The sequence below is a fragment of the Sebastes umbrosus genome, chromosome 8 (genome assembly GCF_015220745.1).
Source record: "Sebastes umbrosus isolate fSebUmb1 chromosome 8, fSebUmb1.pri, whole genome shotgun sequence".
NCBI classification, from domain to species: domain Eukaryota; kingdom Metazoa; phylum Chordata; class Actinopteri; order Perciformes; family Sebastidae; genus Sebastes; species Sebastes umbrosus.
The window spans coordinates 18,190,968-18,208,372 of NC_051276.1; the positions used below are offsets into that span (position 1 = coordinate 18,190,968).

At 40.1% G+C, this 17,405-nt stretch overlaps 1 protein-coding gene across 2 annotated transcripts in view; it reads right to left on the reverse strand.

The window, feature by feature from the left end:
* Nucleotides 1–1,182: 1,182 nt before the first annotated feature.
* The window catches only part of tmem161b (transmembrane protein 161B), a 34,743-nt gene continuing 18,520 nt past the window's right edge, over nt 1,183–17,405 (reverse strand). For both annotated transcript variants that reach the window (XM_037778229.1, XM_037778228.1), the window contains 11 exons: nt 14,706–14,809; nt 13,508–13,588; nt 11,981–12,078; nt 11,685–11,841; nt 9,959–10,110; nt 9,780–9,840; nt 9,535–9,675; nt 7,929–8,042; nt 5,930–6,104; nt 4,373–4,469; nt 1,183–4,272 (listed from right to left, as the gene is read on the reverse strand). In XM_037778229.1, the coding sequence (XP_037634157.1) occupies nt 3,977–4,272; nt 4,373–4,469; nt 5,930–6,104; nt 7,929–8,042; nt 9,535–9,675; nt 9,780–9,840; nt 9,959–10,110; nt 11,685–11,841; nt 11,981–12,078; nt 13,508–13,588; nt 14,706–14,809 (1,476 nt within the window). In that variant the 3' untranslated portion in view covers nt 1,183–3,976. The remainder of the gene's footprint in view (nt 4,273–4,372; nt 4,470–5,929; nt 6,105–7,928; nt 8,043–9,534; nt 9,676–9,779; nt 9,841–9,958; nt 10,111–11,684; nt 11,842–11,980; nt 12,079–13,507; nt 13,589–14,705; nt 14,810–17,405) is intronic.

Sequence of the window (17,405 nt, forward strand, 5' to 3'; positions counted from 1 at the left end):
CAATGGCACTCGAGGCCTGTGTTAACTTGCCCGACGTTATTCCCAGAGAATGGCGTGCATTAGGAGGAGTTTGGGAGCGTTTGTCGTTTCATCCCTCTATCTACTCTAACCTTTCCCACAAGAATAGAGAAGCCAAACTAAGGAAAAGCAAATCTATGGCCACTGAATGCCTAAATCAATGCCAGTTTGCACAAGGACATATTTCATAAATAGACTGATGCCCAAACACAATTATTGGGAACCATTATTCAAACACTATTAACAAAGACACAATTTTTTAAAATCTTGCCCGAGACCTTGAAAAACCCCCAAAAAACGAGCCACTGTAAATGCAGAGAGGACCTTATGTGCTCGTAGACTCCCGAGTACAGAATAAAGCACTAACATGCCAGTTTGAGAATGGCATATCATTTCCTTCATGCACATTCAAGCATGAATTCAAGGCCATACCACAAAAAGCAGCTCTGCAGTAAAAGCCCAAACAGATATATAAAACCACACCACTTTATTCAAGTTATTGAACAGCTCTCTACATTCTGACTGTTAAAAAAAAGAAAGAAAGAAAAATCACATTTTCTTCATTCCCGATTATTTGCCGTCTTTTTTTTTTTTAAATCACAGGAGCTAGAACAAGTGAACATTTGCAAAACACATGCCAAATAATTATGTTCTCAACCACCTTTTAAGGACTTCTACTCCTGTTGGCATGATTTATAGGAAATGAGAGAATGAGAGAGACAACAAGAGAGAAACTACTTTACAACGAGTCTTTGGTGAAGCATCATTTCTGAAGTTGTTAGTAATTCTCTTGAATCGGCCAGAGGATCATCAAACTTCAATGCGAATACTGACTTGCTGTCATTTTGGTAATTTATACAATTCATCAAAGTGAATATGGATATATTAAATATCCAAACCGGGTTTCTCTGCAGCATTTAATGACTGACCGATAAAATCATCCGAGATTTCTACTTCTTAGGACTGTAAGCTGACCCAATTATGAGCTGCTCTTTCTACGAAAAAAAAAACGCTTATACTGTACATCCTTGCTTTGAATTTACCAGTATTTCACAACTATTACAAATACAGCTTTGTAAATGAACCAATCTCCGCGTTGTGATCCTGCTAAGGCCATCTATGAAGCCAGTAGAGCATAAAGATAAAATAAAAAAAAAAAGGACATAGTGAAGAACATAATTTATTTAAAACAAAATCTAAAGCAGAAATAAATACATGAAAGAACAATGTGTGTAATTTACTTTGTGAACTCAACAATGATGAATAATAAACACTTTCAGTGGTAACAAACAGAAGAAACACTGCCTCATCAGGCCACTGAATTCTGAAAGTATCCCTGCTACGGACCAGACCAGACCGTTAAAAAAAAATGGTTAATCTGTAACTGATTTGTCAAACACGTTTTCAAAACTGATTTAAGCCATCATGCACTCCCAATAACAAAATAAAATGTTTGCTGTTAAAATTAGAAATGTTTTACAGGCCTCGGCATGTGTAATAAATACAAAAACAAAGATAAATCAATCAACAAAAATAGTCATTAGGACAAATTAGATTTAGTTTGAAAGGTAGATTTAACAGTTTGTAGTAGACAATTAAAGAGTTCAGGAAGTGCAGGAGGGTGGGGGGGGTGGTGGGGAATAAATCAACTCACCATACAAATCATCTTCATGAAAACAATCTAGAAATTAGGCAGGATTGATACATTCATTATGTGCATATTCCCCATCATTTAAAACAGACAAAACGGAAGCTAAGACTTTCGACATCAGGAGCTAAAATGTGATATGGTGCTGCTGGATTTTGTAAAATTCTGTACAAAACTCATAGAGCTGCAATTCATAAATTACACCTCTATGATGAAATCATGACAAAATGAAAACACCAGAGAACCACAAGACTGTGTAATCTGTGATTAATCTGGCGTCACGTACCCTACATTCCTGAATGGACTGGACAATCATATTGGCCTTTTTTGACTGCTTGTGCGCACATTTACCCACCGAAGAATTACAGTAGGCAAACACTGTAAATACCGTTACGTCTTGTTGTGAACCAGGGCTTGCGATTTCCCTCTTTATTAAGATGGATCTACAGAAAACACAGAAGGCCGCAGAGTTGTAGTCCAGTTATAGTTTCAAAACACTAGCAGACACCAAAATCTATAGCCATTGGGGACAGGGGGACACACTCACTTGGCACCATTTTTAAAAATCAAAACTTTTACAAATTCACACTTTGATCCATTAGAAAAAGAACAAAAACAAATAAACGATTGTTCTCAAATAAGTTTAAAAGCAAATGGAGGGGTTCAAAGTAAAAAAAAAAAAAAAAAGGAAAGCAGAACATGAAGGCGGTAGCTTATCAACAGTAGTTGACATCACTCTCCTCTTGATCACAATGCCCTTTCAGCTGACCTACAGCAGAGATCCTAGACATGCAGACAGACACAGAGACACATATCTCGACTGAGCCCCTCAGTGCTGTCCTCCCTTTAAATCATCTCTGCTGCTCCAAAAAAGAGCTTACAATTCTCTCCTAGCTTCTAAAATGGCTCAGTTAAAACCAGGGAGGTTACGACTCAGATTAAACATTTAAATACATCAGCTTCAAGTCAATGAGATGTCTCCCCACGAGTTTAACATCTCCTCTTCCCCTCCTCTGCAGGTACAGCTCTTCATCGGTTGTCCACTCTCTGACCCTGTTTAGCTGACAGCCATTCTGGGAATATCACACAGGCTGCCCCTCCCTCCTCCTCTTCCTCCTCCTCCTCCTCCTCCTCCTCCTCCTCTTGGTCCTTGCTGCAATATTTTAAGACTATTTCAGACACTTTTGTGGTCCGTGGCAACGGAATTTAGACATTTGAGTAAAACAGACTATTTTGTTTCAACACACATATTTTTAAACTTTTGATCAAAAGACAAAACACGGGACACAAGTATGGCAGTTATCAATCTCCCCAAAACTTACAAAAATATAAAAAAATATGGTGATTTTAGGCTAATATGAAGTCACACATTAGCCTCCATGAACATCTCCAGATTCAATGATATTCTGTGACCTAAATGTAGCTTATTTACAATGTCTCACTGTGGGAAATCAGCCCCTTCGTGGGCTGTGATTCACACTGGAATATACATGGTTGCATGACTTAATGTTACAGTAAGTACCAACCAATACAACTTTAACCTAACAGCATGTACCCAGTCATGCCGAGTAACTCCAGAGGTGTTTCCTGAATAAGTCTGTGATGTAATGTATTGCCAATACTAGTTGAAAGAAGCCTTAGTGACCACTGGATAAAGAAGGGATTCCAATATAACAGTCTGAAATCGGACTCCTGCTGACACGCGTGAAGCTGTAAGAGGCTGCATTTAGAGTAAAAGACATCATGATTCTGAAGATGTTGATGAATTAAACTCATTACATGAGATCAATTGAAAATTATAACAACATGAATAAAACTCTGGAGCTGAAGAGAACTGCCACACCACATTTCAACACGTAAAATTAATTAGAATCAGCATCTGAGATACATTATTTTACCTCATATTATTAAAATTTCACACAGCAAACTGGACCGATTTATCATTACTATGCCAATACACCACTGACACATATTAATATTCTTCTAACTCACACTTTTAGTCTGTCTGTTATTAAGGTTAAAAAATCTTGCTCTCCAAATAATAATAAAAAACAAAAAGGTAGTGGTCGTTGAAGTAAAAACAATGACAAGAGTTCACAGAGTCATCTGTGGAGGAAGCACTGGAAGTTTGAACCAGGAGCTCTGATGATATGGTCAGTCATTGTTGTGAGGTGGTCAGAGAGGAGGGAGGAGTTGTGGAGCAGAGTCATCAACAGGCCTCTGTTGCCTCAACTCGGTCCTTTCTGATCGGGCCCGACACACGGGAGCCCTGTGGGGGGGGGTCTGGCTGCCACTGCTGGGTTGGGGATGCTATGCTGCCATGAGATACTGGTGGTAGAAGAGGCCAAAGAGGGAGGTGGAGAAGAGGCAGGCAGCAATCCACCAAGTAAAGAAGGAGAAGAGGCCCCGGAAGAGCAAGGGGCTGAAGACAGTCCGCAGGCCTCCCAGGGCCACCGACAGCTGGGCTACTGATGCCCGGGCTCCCGTTTCTACCACTGAAGCTGGTGTTGGGGCTGCTATAGGTGCCGCCCCCATCACAGAGTCAGAGTTCATTTCATAGATGCAAGGCAGGTCTTCTTCAGGATAAACCCACCAGGAGTGTCCACCTGTAATAAATAAGACAAAGGATGAAAAAGCGCTTGAATTTATGGGAAGGCAAAGAGTTATTTGTAAACTGGAAAATCCTCGAGCATGTGCATGACTCACCTAAGGTTTTTAGCAGCAAAGTTGTATGCAGCAGCATCACCAGTGGTGCCACATACTGTAGTGCGATTACACACAAGTAGTAAAAAACACGTGCAACCTGGAAGAGGAAGAAGAAGAATTCTATTATGATGGGATTTTACATAAACTGTGCATCGTGCAAGACTTGAGAGGTTTAACACCGAACACATAGCTGCTTTTTGTTTCTCCTCAAACATCATCTAAGGCCAATATCAGTTTGAATAATGTTGTATCTTAAGGCATTTTTAAAATGACAGAAACTTTTCCAGGCATTTGCTTTCACAATCAGTCTGTTATAGACCATAACTCTTTCACTAAATCTAGAAATTAAATTCAACTAAAAACAGACTCCTGACAGCCTACCTGTATTTTCAACGCCATATATTCTAATTTGGACATTAAGTAAGGGATAATGCTCGATGACGTCCATTATCAGAAATCAATGGATGAAGTGGAGGCCAGAACTGTCCTCTGTGCAAAAAGTCCATTAATTCCTGATTATGGACACTTTGAAGGGCATTATCCCGCTTATACCATGGTCACTTTTTGGTCACTAATTAATTTATATTTTCATGCATTTTGTGAAAAACTCTAGATTTTGATCGCAATCTACTCACTCCATTTCCCTGATAACCCTGAGGGTTTGCAAATACCTGGAAAAAATCCCTACCATCCCATAAGGTTCTTATGCAATGGAAACATTCACTGCTCAAGTAAATAGGACGGAGCTTAGTTACGACTTGGCAACAGGAGATATTTCTAGTCCGCTCAGCTCATAGAAGCCTTTGGCTCAGCTGTGAGCCAGAAAGCTAACGTTACGCTAGCGAGATTCAACGTCAATAACATTACGTACGGTTGATTAACAGTAAATATAAATTGACAGTATGTTTAACAACGAGACAAGCTAGCTATCCAGCCATGTCATTGTCCAAAAATCAATAAAGAGTTTCACGAACACCTGATCTATGTGTACTGTCAGAATCGAATATTCACCCAGACCATGGTATAAATGTGATAATATCTGACTCTGTGCACATAATGATCAAGAATATGAGTTGTAAGATAGGATAGGTTGGTCTGCACCAGACTAAACTGTCAGTACTTTGTTTTGGGGAGGGCTTTTAAAGGAAATGATAGGAGGAGCCGATGTGTTTGGCCACAACACACTCACTGATACTGTATCCAAAATTTCCAAATGCACCACAGGTGGGCTGCATGCCTCCTGCATAATGCATGTCCTGTGGACGGACGACTGAGTTTTGTGCTCTGTTCCTTAATTCACAAGACAAGGCACCTAAATGCGTCTATATTTGCTTTTAATAAAGGGAAATTGGCTTACTCCTAAATTTCTCCACCTCTGCAAAACCAGCAAGGTGGCTTCCATCTAAGCGGTTACTATGGATCATAACACTGCTCTGCTTCTTAATCCCTTCCAACAGTATGTCATGTGTTAAATGGGATATCATTTTGTATTTCTAAATTGATGCAGGATTGCAGAGGGGCATAATAAAGGACTATTATATCTATTATCTTATTCACCATCTTCTGCAGGTCAACGGTACTTATCCGTCCCGCCTCCTTCTTCATCTGGTCCACACCCTTCTGGGCCAGGTTGAGGTAGGCTTGCAAATGATGTCTCATCATAGCCAGCCGGAGCATACACATCAGTATGATGGCCCATAACCGCAATGTATCATACGTATCCTCAGTCATCCTGGTATTAATAGAAAGACAAGAGAAGACACATGATGAAGGGATGACAGCTTTTTTTTGCCCTGCAAACTCAACACATCATGTATCTGCTCCATCATATGGATGTTAGGCAGAGACAATGAGAAGGAAAGATGGTAAAAGCAAAAGGACTCGTAAACAACTCAGAGGAGAAAGTAAAAGGAGGGTGAAATTGAGAGTTGAAAAGGTGAAAAGGGGGGTATATTGTAACATGAAATCGGCCTTTATCACATTTGACCTTGATGTTATCAACATTAGCAGCAGAAAAAAAAAGTTGACACATGACAGAATTCAAACTCGCAACAAATGAAAGAGGTTATCTTAGAATGACTAGCCAGCTAACAAATGACAGCAGCTAGAGATACAATAAAGAGTTTTCCCCGAGGTACGACTACATTTGTTTACAGTCTAATTTGAACCCAAGTAGACAATGTGTGTATTGTCACTTCATCTACAAGCTGAATACATCCCTTATCTCATTGAACCGTTGTAAATTCCATTTTCGTAACCGCTGTTGCATTGTTTACATCCATTTTCCAGCACAAAAGCCACCAATTACTTTTATTTTCACAGCTCACCAATGTTGTCCCATCCCTCTTGTTTGAATGGCAGGTAATTAGCTTGCTAGATATCAAGGGAGTCCAACTGGCTTGCCTACCAAGTACAGATCAATCAACAGGCACACCTTCAGCAAGTGTGCAAGAAATGTTTAGGCAATCTCATACATGAGCTACAAAGCATTTTAACCACTGAGCTCATTATCCATGCTCAATTATTACAACTATAACTAAATAATATGATTGTAAACTTTGGAATACAAGTTTACAAATACAGTGGAAACCACTTATAGTGATCACGTCTGTCCGGGTCAAATTGATCCCTATAAGTGGATGATTATTATAACAAAATCTTTGTTGTGCATAATTTCTTATGCAGATTACAATCTAATTACCATTTGAATATTTATTACATGAAAGTGATGATTGGACCGCGTCACTATTTACTGGCTCGCTGCCAATTCTTCTGCCTTTTCCCTCATCGGGGCTCCTCGTTCTCTCACCCGGTATAGCGGCATGGAGGGAAATGGGCACCGTTGTGCATGTGTGCAGCAGAGCCGGTTGAGGATCGGCAAAGTTTCACTATGGGGGCATTATGTGACCAGGCATTATCAATCCACTTGATGAGGGCAGCTTTAACCACAGGTGTTTCTCTGTGCACATTCGTTTTTTATTCAGAGAAAATGACTTTCCCATTATGATATCAATGTGCACGCAGCACAGGTTTCCAGCCGGAAAGCAGATGATCCAAGAGGTAAAGTATCACGGGAATAAAGTAAAAACAAAAATTCAATTAACATTAGTCTAACATATTTTAAAATGTTTTTTCATTTGTTGTCATGTATGAAAAGACCCAAAATGAACACTGTAAGCGGATTATCTGATAACTATAAGCTTATTATTTACACTTCGTTTGTATAGGAATGATTCTTTCCCAAGCTTTTTGATCCATATAAGCAGTTAATCACTATAACCATGATCACTATAAGCGGTTTCCACTGTAGTTAGTTACAAATAACTCAACAACAAAAAGGTTTAATCTCTTCTTAATAAATTATTTTGCTTTTGAGCTCACCGACTTTAGCTACGTGTATACACAAGAATTTGTCTAGTCATATTATATTCATAAGTAGGAGAAAACAATTGTTGTGAGTACAAGTGACGTGCCAGAACGGCGACAGAACTTGCAGTGTCGTGTACATCCGGATCAGACATTTAAAAGGATTGTTGAAACCAGATTAATTACTTACAAAGGCACACTCTCCTTTTCCAGAGTGGGGTTCATTATGTAGTCCTTGGTAAGGGGCTTCACCCACAGCAGGACCATGATAAGAGGGGACAGGAAGTTGATATGCAGCAGAGTCCTATAGAAAAGGGGAGGTGAAGGAGAAGATGCCCAGGTAAACCAATAATAATGCTACAAGCTGAAATACATCCGACAACTTGTCTTCCATTACAGCAAGCATCCCAGAAGACCTCTGATAATTACACTTGCTGAGAATCATCATCAATGACTCCCATGTATTTGAGGAAAAACATAACTAGCTAACTGAAATCTTCGCTTTCTAATCTCAATTTGAAGTTGTCATAATGAGAAATGAAGTCCATGATATCAACGCAACTTTCCATGAGAAGGGGTGAGAAGATAACCAAGGCACAGATTTTGAAGGGCTTGGAGATAATCCTTGCTAGTGACAGCGTCTGAGGATGTAAGCTTGTGACAGTTAAGAGGGAGGAATGGAAGAGGAGAACATTTTGGAGAGTCTGCTATGCCAAAGTGGATTATCTAGATGCAACATGCTCCCTGCTCCTGCACCCCCTATATCATGGTCATAGACATGCCACCCAGTGAGTTCTGAAATAGAAATCTGCCCCAACGGAGGAAGTCTTCATCTGACTCGCAGGGTGCTCTCTCGTATCTGACACACTCCGAATAGTAGGAGACAAGTGCAACTGCACTATATTTGGTACTCCGAGATAGGACAGTTTGGTGCTTGAGCACAGTTTGTGGCCAATTTGAGCACATTGTGTATTGATTAAATTTAGAAACCAAAGACACAGCAGGCTATCCTAAAGCTTTTTCTATTATGATCAGAGACGTGTGTTTTCCAATGAACAATTCATTCATTTACATGAGAAATGAAAGTTATATGCTTTCACCTAGAAGACCACTGGAAATGAGTGAAGATAAACATTTGGACCGCACACTGAAGGCTGAGTCTTGAAATAGGGCGACTAAAGTAAACAATAAAGCACATTACAAATTTTTCCTGATCAGGTAGTTCTTAAAAGGTGCTCTATACGACATCAAGAGCATTAATATAGCATCAAACAGCTATTTGCAATATAAAGATATACTGTAGTAATGTCTACCTGAGCAGAGATGAAGTCGCTCTCCCTCTGTGTGTGTTGTAATTCAAGCTTCTCCGTGCTTTGTTGACAGCCAGACCGGCCGCGCATGCCTTTTAGTGCATGCAAGCGTGCCCCACTGGCTAGCTCACGGCCACCGCTCTGCACTGCGCTCATGTGGCGGTTACGGCTGATAACGCCGTCCCGATCAACAGCGCCGTTGTGCAAGAGTAGCGCAAGATTAACACTGATAGCTCTGTCAGCACTGTAGCTGTTGTTAGCGCTGTTAACATCATTAGCTACAGGCCACTGGTTCAGACGTCACCATGTTGAGAGCCATGCGGAGGCAATAGAAATGCTCCCAATCTCACATTTAGCACCTTTAAAAAGGTCACATTTCAACAAAGATTCTGCCGTTTACATCCTTATTATTAAGGATAAGGAAGACATCAAATGTATTCAATGAAAAAAATACATGAGTGAAGACAATTACTGTAGTGGACTCACTGTGTAAATTTGCCTGTGGTCAGATTGAGTGCATCTAGGTGCATCTGGGCCAATCGTAGACCAGGGAAAGTTAGAAATGCTCCAATCAGGGAGCAAAGCAGGGCCAGGATCAGCTTGAAGGTGAGTTTAGATATGGGACCCCTGTAAAAGAGAAAACATAGGTGAGATACCACTGTAGTTTCATGAGTCATAAAGAATTCATGAAGGCAAAAATGATACTATGAGAATACTGATTTTGTACTTACTGGGAGTCTAAGCCCTGATGCTCCAGAAACTGTAGAGCACTGTCAGAGAAGTTTGCAAAACCTAAAAAAAAAAATGAAGAAATGTTTGAGAGAGACTCGCTCACTGGGTGCCAAAAGCAACAACATTTGGATGTTACCAGCAGGGTATTTTGTGAGAAAAAGCATAGTGGAGCACCCACCTGTCTCCAGACCAAACTCCAGGTAGTTTTCAGTGACAATGAGAATGGCCATGGCTTTGACAAAAAAGAAGAAAGCAAAAGTGATGCAGAGTGAACGCTCCCCTCCTTCCTCCAGCTTGAAGTAGTGGGCCGTTAGAGAGAAAAGGGTCTTACTGTGTGGACAGAGTCAAGGAAAAACATCTCCAGATGCCCACTGGCATACAAAGCAAATCCCATGCAGATAGATTTTCAATACCTTTTTACAGGTTCAAGGGGAAACAGAAATATGTCTCCGCAATCAACCAATACAAAACATTTAGAACACAGTAGCACTCAGCTACTCACCGCACAAAATGTGTTTCATCTTTACACAAACACACAGTTTGTGCATTCTTACGGGCCCTGTGCAAACTGTCAACCCCGTAATGCCACACAAACCCTGCTCCCCGGCAGGTGTGGGTACAGAATGTGAGGGTACTTTGGCACCAATGCGCGCCACTGAGGATGTAATAGTATTTTTCTCTGCCCCCGTCAACCTTGATCAGAAAGCTGTAAGGACAAAGCACGTTTCTAAAGCAAACTCTAGATTGCCACGGAGATGAAAGTCTCAGTTTCTGCAACATTTCAGGTGACAGGATGCCAATTTTTCACTCCTTTTTATTCCATCTTAAGAATGGTATTCAATCTAGTGGAGTCTTATTTTTCTCCCCCCCTTCCCCTTCTTTTCAGTACAGTGAAGAGAAGACAGCTGTATAAACACTCACAAGACAAGTTCAAGCCAGCATGAGGTTGAAAAGAGGTGTTTGAGCCATCGTGTGGTGGGCTACAATTAATATACCACAGAGCCTGTCAACATTGGCCAAAGGTGAGTATACCGAGTCACATTTATACATTTCGAGGAAACAAGGTACCATTAGATGCAGATAGGTGAGGAGAGTGCTGCTCCAGGGTTACCAGTGAAGGTTAAGGCGGTAGAGATGACAAGAGTCTTAAACATATCATCAGAGCTGAAACAGGAAAAACTGAAATCAAGTGTCCCCCCATTAACACTTATATTGAGCCAACATATTCCCTCATCTTCATAGTGCCATTTCATCTGTTCCCCAGTCTGTCCTTTTCCTCCCCCCACCCAAGCATATCAGTCTGTTGGGCTGTGAAAATTGGGCCTCCAATCTCCGACGTAGGCAGGAAATGACACACCATCTGACCGCGGTGAGCCGGGCCCGACCGGGAGCACTGGAAAGATTGATCCCTGTGGTTGGTGGCAAGGCTAATGCATATCATTTAACCATCATTCAGCGTAGCAAAATAGCAGGTAGCTGCGGAGGATAAAGGTGATTGCAGTCAAGCCAGTAGGAGCTCGAGCAGTCACTTTATAGTCTCCTTCTGCCACTGCTGCATCCACGCAATCAAGCCGGAATGATTTGCTCTCTTATAGACAAAGAGATGTTAACCTATGACATATATATATATATACATAGGACGGTGGTGAAGAGTGCAAAGTGAAAATAATGATAATGTGAGAGTGCAGAGGAGAGTCCATAGAAAAATATATTTGTTCTGCTGAAACCTCAAATGTGGCCAAACCAAGCTACATAATGTACAGCAGAAACATGTTACCAATTTAAAGAAGAGTTTACACCAAAACTGTGATGAGATTTAACAACAACTTTATCAGTCGTTGTTAAATCTCATCACATCAAAAAAAGGCTAACCAAGATGTAAAGAGTAACTGATGAAAGGATACAGAACAAATGCGAGTACTAGCAGGCTCCAGACCACGCTGATGTTCATCTCTCCCGAGGGCTGAGCCACACTGTAGTAGAGTTCTGTTATCAGATAGACCACAGTTGCCGCTACTGTGAAATCCACCAGCCACTGGAACTCTGGGAAGTAGTGCAATGCTGTGGGGGGCACAGAGAGTATCATTTAATCTAAATATTCAATAACAAAATATACAAAATATGCAAACATTAAGAGTGTATGTGATTGAAAAGTTACAACCAAAATGTGTTTGTTAGACATTTGTCCTCAGATTTGTACCTAATGTGTCGACTTCTGCGATGTATTTTGTCTCCAGCTGTAAATCTATGTCCTTGGGAACCGTTAGCGGCTTATTGTCTATGTGACCGTTGTACTTCCTAGGGCAAAGAGGAAAGAAGCAAAACAACAACTAGGGTCAGGAGAACACAAACAAGCAATTCCAAAATGCAAGAATTTGATCAATTTCAATGTTATTTTATCCTATAAAGAAATACAAACTGTAAAATACATAATGATGCTGAAAAAATATTCTTTTATTGGGGTGTGTTCTAGTAGATGTTTTTGTTTAGGTTTTTATCTCATCCTACTTTTCATACAATTGAAAAGAGGGAGCCGTTCCACATATTTCTGTACTCAATGCAGCTCTGGCATCCAATGTTAATAGTTGGCAGAGGTTACTTTTATTACTATTAATACTACTGGACTCTTCCATGATCAAGGGGGGCAATACATAGGCAGCAGCGCTAAATCGCTAACAGCAGGCGAATGGAGAGCTGTTCTTTAGGCTTGAAGAGCTGTCTGGTGGGCCTCCTCAGTTCTGGTCTTTTGTTTGTTCAGCCCTGTGTGTGCGCTGAATTCACAGGACAATACCACTGTAAGACTCTAGGGCCAAACATGCCCCGGACAGATTTCATCTGTGAGGCACCTGACAGGAAAAAAAAGGGGCTCAGCTTCACCCCTGACTGAGGGAGTCAGGCGGTTAACAAAGGGAACGGAGCTGCATGGCACGAGCTGGCAAAAGGACAGTGGTCCATCTTTTTCTTCCAAGGGATTACTGAACATGTGGTGCTAGAGAGCCTTGACCTGCCTCACACAGGGTCAGAGAAAGGACTGCGCTACCAAACCGCCTTAAGTTAGAAGCTGGACACTGCGAGGAACAGCGAGGATTAACTTTCAGTGGCGACTGCAATTTAAAATTCACATTTAAAAAAGGAGGGTACAAAGGAAATGGCACTTAATTCACGTGTTCAACATATGGTTCAACTTCCACCTGCAGCCCTAAAAAAAAAATCTAATAGTTTTTTTTTGGAATTGCAAAGTAGTCTTGATGGAAACTCATCTTCCAGAATCAAAGCTTGACATCTGACCACTTTGAAGACATAATACTCTTTGGAAAACTTTGATTTCAGAGAAGATGCAATCCCTTTAAAGTGTCATCCCCTAAAATAGCCTAATAGTAATGGCTCCAAAAAACAGAACCAACTTTTCCCTCACATCCACTAGACAGGGCCACTTCTAAGCCCAGCTGCTCTGAGCCTCAATGCAGAGGCATAAAGGAACAAAACAACAAAAACAGACTTCTGTCTCCTTACTTCAAACAGGCCTTAAATGAGCCACATAAACACATCAGCTTCATCTGTTTGCCGACATGCCTGTGGTCTCCATCCATCTCCAATGTCTGCTTCTCATCTTTTCTTTTCCTCTCTGATGAAAGGGGTGCCTTTCGTACCTCCTCTTGCCACTGCATTTCTCCAACCCCCCAAACAATAGCCCTTCTTCATGCCGCCCCCCCCCCTTCCTACCTACCTGTCTTTCTTCTTCTGTCCTTTTTGTTTCCCAGCTAAGCTCCTCAACTCATCTTCCGTAGGGTGCTGATACCACCGCAGACTGTGAACAAAGAAAAAGGAGAGAGATGTGGAATCAGGCTCAGACATGGACAGAGAAGGAAAGCGTGAAAAGAGGACACAATAAAGCAGATATTTAGGAGGAAAAAAAAATAGTTAAGCTAGATTTGTCCTACTATGCAATTATTAGAACATACAATGTACAATGTCTGAAGTAAGGAAATAGTAGATACAAGTGATTTCAACTTAAACAAGAGACATATTATATAATCACTTGGGGAATTCACTTACTTAAATTGCCTTTACATCACACGTTAAAGCAATAATATAAAAAACGTCACTGAAAAATGCCTTTGAAAGCAGTGATATTAAGTCTTTATTCTATGAACATGACCCAAAGACTAAATTTGTAACAGCTTTATGATTAACTCCAACAACACACACACACACAGAGACATTTCTCAGAGCTTTACTTTATATCAGCGACTCTAATACACATCTCAACAGCACTTGTGAGAAGCTTTACAACAGCAAGGTTATGTGGCTTGAAATAGAAGCTAATTTAACAGCATCCATTTGAACATTTCAGGCACAGAGACTTCCTTAACTTTGTTTAGAAACCCTCTTGTCAGAGCATATTGAGAGGCACTCTGCATGGTAGAGGGGGATAGAAGGAGCACAGCTTGTTTTTTCCCCTTGTACATTTATTTATTATGGAAAATTAATTACAAAATATTCTGGAGGGACACTCTGGGCCGTCTGCTTAGGGCAAAAGTTTTTCAAAAAAATATATTTCAACAGTGCCCTGAAAAAGAAAAAGTTAATTAATTATTAAACGTGTTCCCAGAAGTTGTTTACTGAAAAGCATATGTGGCACTAATTAGAGGAAACGAGGCGGGCACTTTTATTTTTATGCACCATCCTCTCGGGGTCATCCCAAATATTTTGATGCCCTTTGGTCTTTCCAGTGTGATTTAATGATTCTTTTTCTTCTTCTATCCAAACCCCCTTTTTCAAACTCTGCCATCTGAGTAATTTTGATCCCCATTGTTCTGGATTCTTTCTGAAATAAACTTCTCACACGGCAAGGAAACTGAAGAAATGAAACTGTAGCATTTAGAGAAACTATGGGAAACAGCATGTACAGGATTTTGCCTTACCTGCCACTGCACAGTAGCCATCTTGCGAAGGAATAATGAGGTATGATTTTCTGAATTACACTGGCCATTACCATGGTAACCACCAGTTGCACACCGATCACACCCTGTGGAAATAGGATGGGGGTTTAAAATCCCATTTAAATAGTAATTATACATGCCATAAAGCAGTTACACATATGAAGTACAGTTTTATATAGACATAAAGGCTGAGGCATATATTCCATCTGTACCTCATAAAGTGTCTCAAATGCGATTTGAAGTCTATAGCAATCTCAGATCGAAAGACATCTCTGATATACAATCTAGCAACATAAACAAACTGTACATATATTTGTGATATTATAAAACAAGCTTCCCTCTAGTGTTTCTGAGGACAATTTGTTGGCAGTACAATGAGTGAATTTGACCTTAATTGTAGATTAACTTGGTTATACTGGTGGTGTTTTCACCATGAAATTTGGCATTTGATTTTCCCCAGAAAAAGGATATTGTAATACTTTCAGTGACCATAACCCCCTAATCTTTCCTATAGCTTGATCAGCCTAAAATTTCCCATTGTAAACCAAATCGATTTATGCATTGCCATGAAATGTGCTAAGCGTGTTCATAATCCCAAGATGATAAATGCTTTTGACTGGCAAGACTGCAATCCTCAATGTGTGGTGTTTGATTAAGAACGCAGCCGATAACAAAGCATAAGCTACATGGTCAACCCTTCTACATGAAACACCTTTGTAAATAATGGAGGAGGGAAAGTTGTTGAAAGATTTGGCTCCACAACCTTGATCGAGATCCAGAGCTCAAAACACAGAATGACCTTCATTTCACTATAAACAGAAAGGGAGTGCACTCTGTAGAAGCCAGGAGTTACACACATATTCAGTCAAACCAAAAACATGAATTCAACCATGCTAGTTTCCACAAAGCACTTCTTCTTTTCCTATTTTACTTGAAGCCATTGTGTGTAATATGGCAATTTCCATCTTAAAAGGGAATTGTAGAACCAAAACAGACACTGTGGCAATCTTTTAGGCTACCAACATACGATGGCTATATCACCATCCTGACATCCATACATAAGTGCCTTAACATGATTCACACCTTGATTCATGGGAATCATGTGATTGACTGACTACCAAATGTCCCTTACAACTCTCATGTGACATCACGGTATGTCCAAGTGCCTGGAACTCCACACCAATTTGCAGAACTGAAGACATATCTTGCATGATTAGTCAAACAAGTCTTTGCAGCTAGGGTTTGATGTGATGACCTAGTATTGGTTGACATGACGATCTACACCTTGAGGTGATTGAGATTTGGCAACCAGAACAAAACATTTTTATACCGTTTTATCTCAAAGCAGTTGTCCCTTTAATATCCATGGTTGTATTAGGACATTGCGGGCAATGTCAACGATTAAGACTGTTTCATGGCACTACTGGATTTACAGTATTTTGCCAGGTATTTAATTTAGGCTCCTGGATTAGCCAAACAATAACATTTGTTTTTTTTATCTATGAAGTGTTCCACTACATGCCATAATAGGTATTATTAAAATAATTTTACTTCTAGAGTGATATAGATTCAATATATGGCCGCATTTACCTTGATACAAACGTATTTCTTTATTATAAAGGAATTTAATTCTAACTAACCAACTACTGTAATTTGAGTAAATGTAGTGGTATAAATACAATGTTCACTAAATTACACTCTGTCTGCGACATCTGTCACACAATGTCAGCTTTCAATGTGCCCAGGAGAATGAACAGCCAGCACTCCTGTGGTAGGTACCCAAAGATTTAGCAACATGAGGGGCTCAATATCAACCCAGCATACTTAGATCAATATTCACTTAGGCTTAAGAGGCCAGAATAATTCCATCATGCTACGCTTTTATCCTTTCACTCTAGGTAAGGGCTGCAACGGGTTGGCCTATTTTTTTTTTGGTAATCAGTAGGAATCATTGATATCTGTGCCTGCACACACGCAAAGAGAACCAATTAGCTAACTAATCCCCCAATCAAATATTATCCAACAACAGTCTTATATCTGTACTGGTACCTAAGAATGTACCAGTGAATCCAAACATGCAAACGCATCATATAAATATAAAGCAATAAATCTTGTAGCCTTCTTTGTTTTCAACATGATGTTTACACGTCAACAGCAGGCTAAACACAACTCCCTGCCCTAACTCAAGTCTACACAACAGAGCCTACATTCACCCTAAAAGGGCAATTCAGAGTTATAATTTCACTTTGCTTAATGTGCGCTTTGGTGGCAATTTGAGAAATAATTGGTCCATTAAGAAATAAGTTTTTCATAGAATGAGTTTTCCAATCTTTTAAAAAAGTAAAATACAGACTGCTGACATACAGATTCTGCAAATACGTCCTCTGGGTCAGACAGTCATCTAGCGGGTGCTTGGCCTATCCTTGATAGCATGAACCCTTTTCCTTTTAGTTATTGGTAGTGTTTATAGTGTCTATTTTTTTTTTTTACTGAGCCACACAATATTCTCTCCTTCCAGCAAGGAACACTGATTAAAACAATGCCCCAGCTCACAATTCTCTGGTTTTTGCTAATCTTTCACTTTAATTGATTTTTGCACTGTCGAGTTCCCTTTTTTTTTGTTAGTAGAGCCTTCAGCATCTTTACTTAAGCTTTCAGCTCATTCTTATAATTGCCTAATCC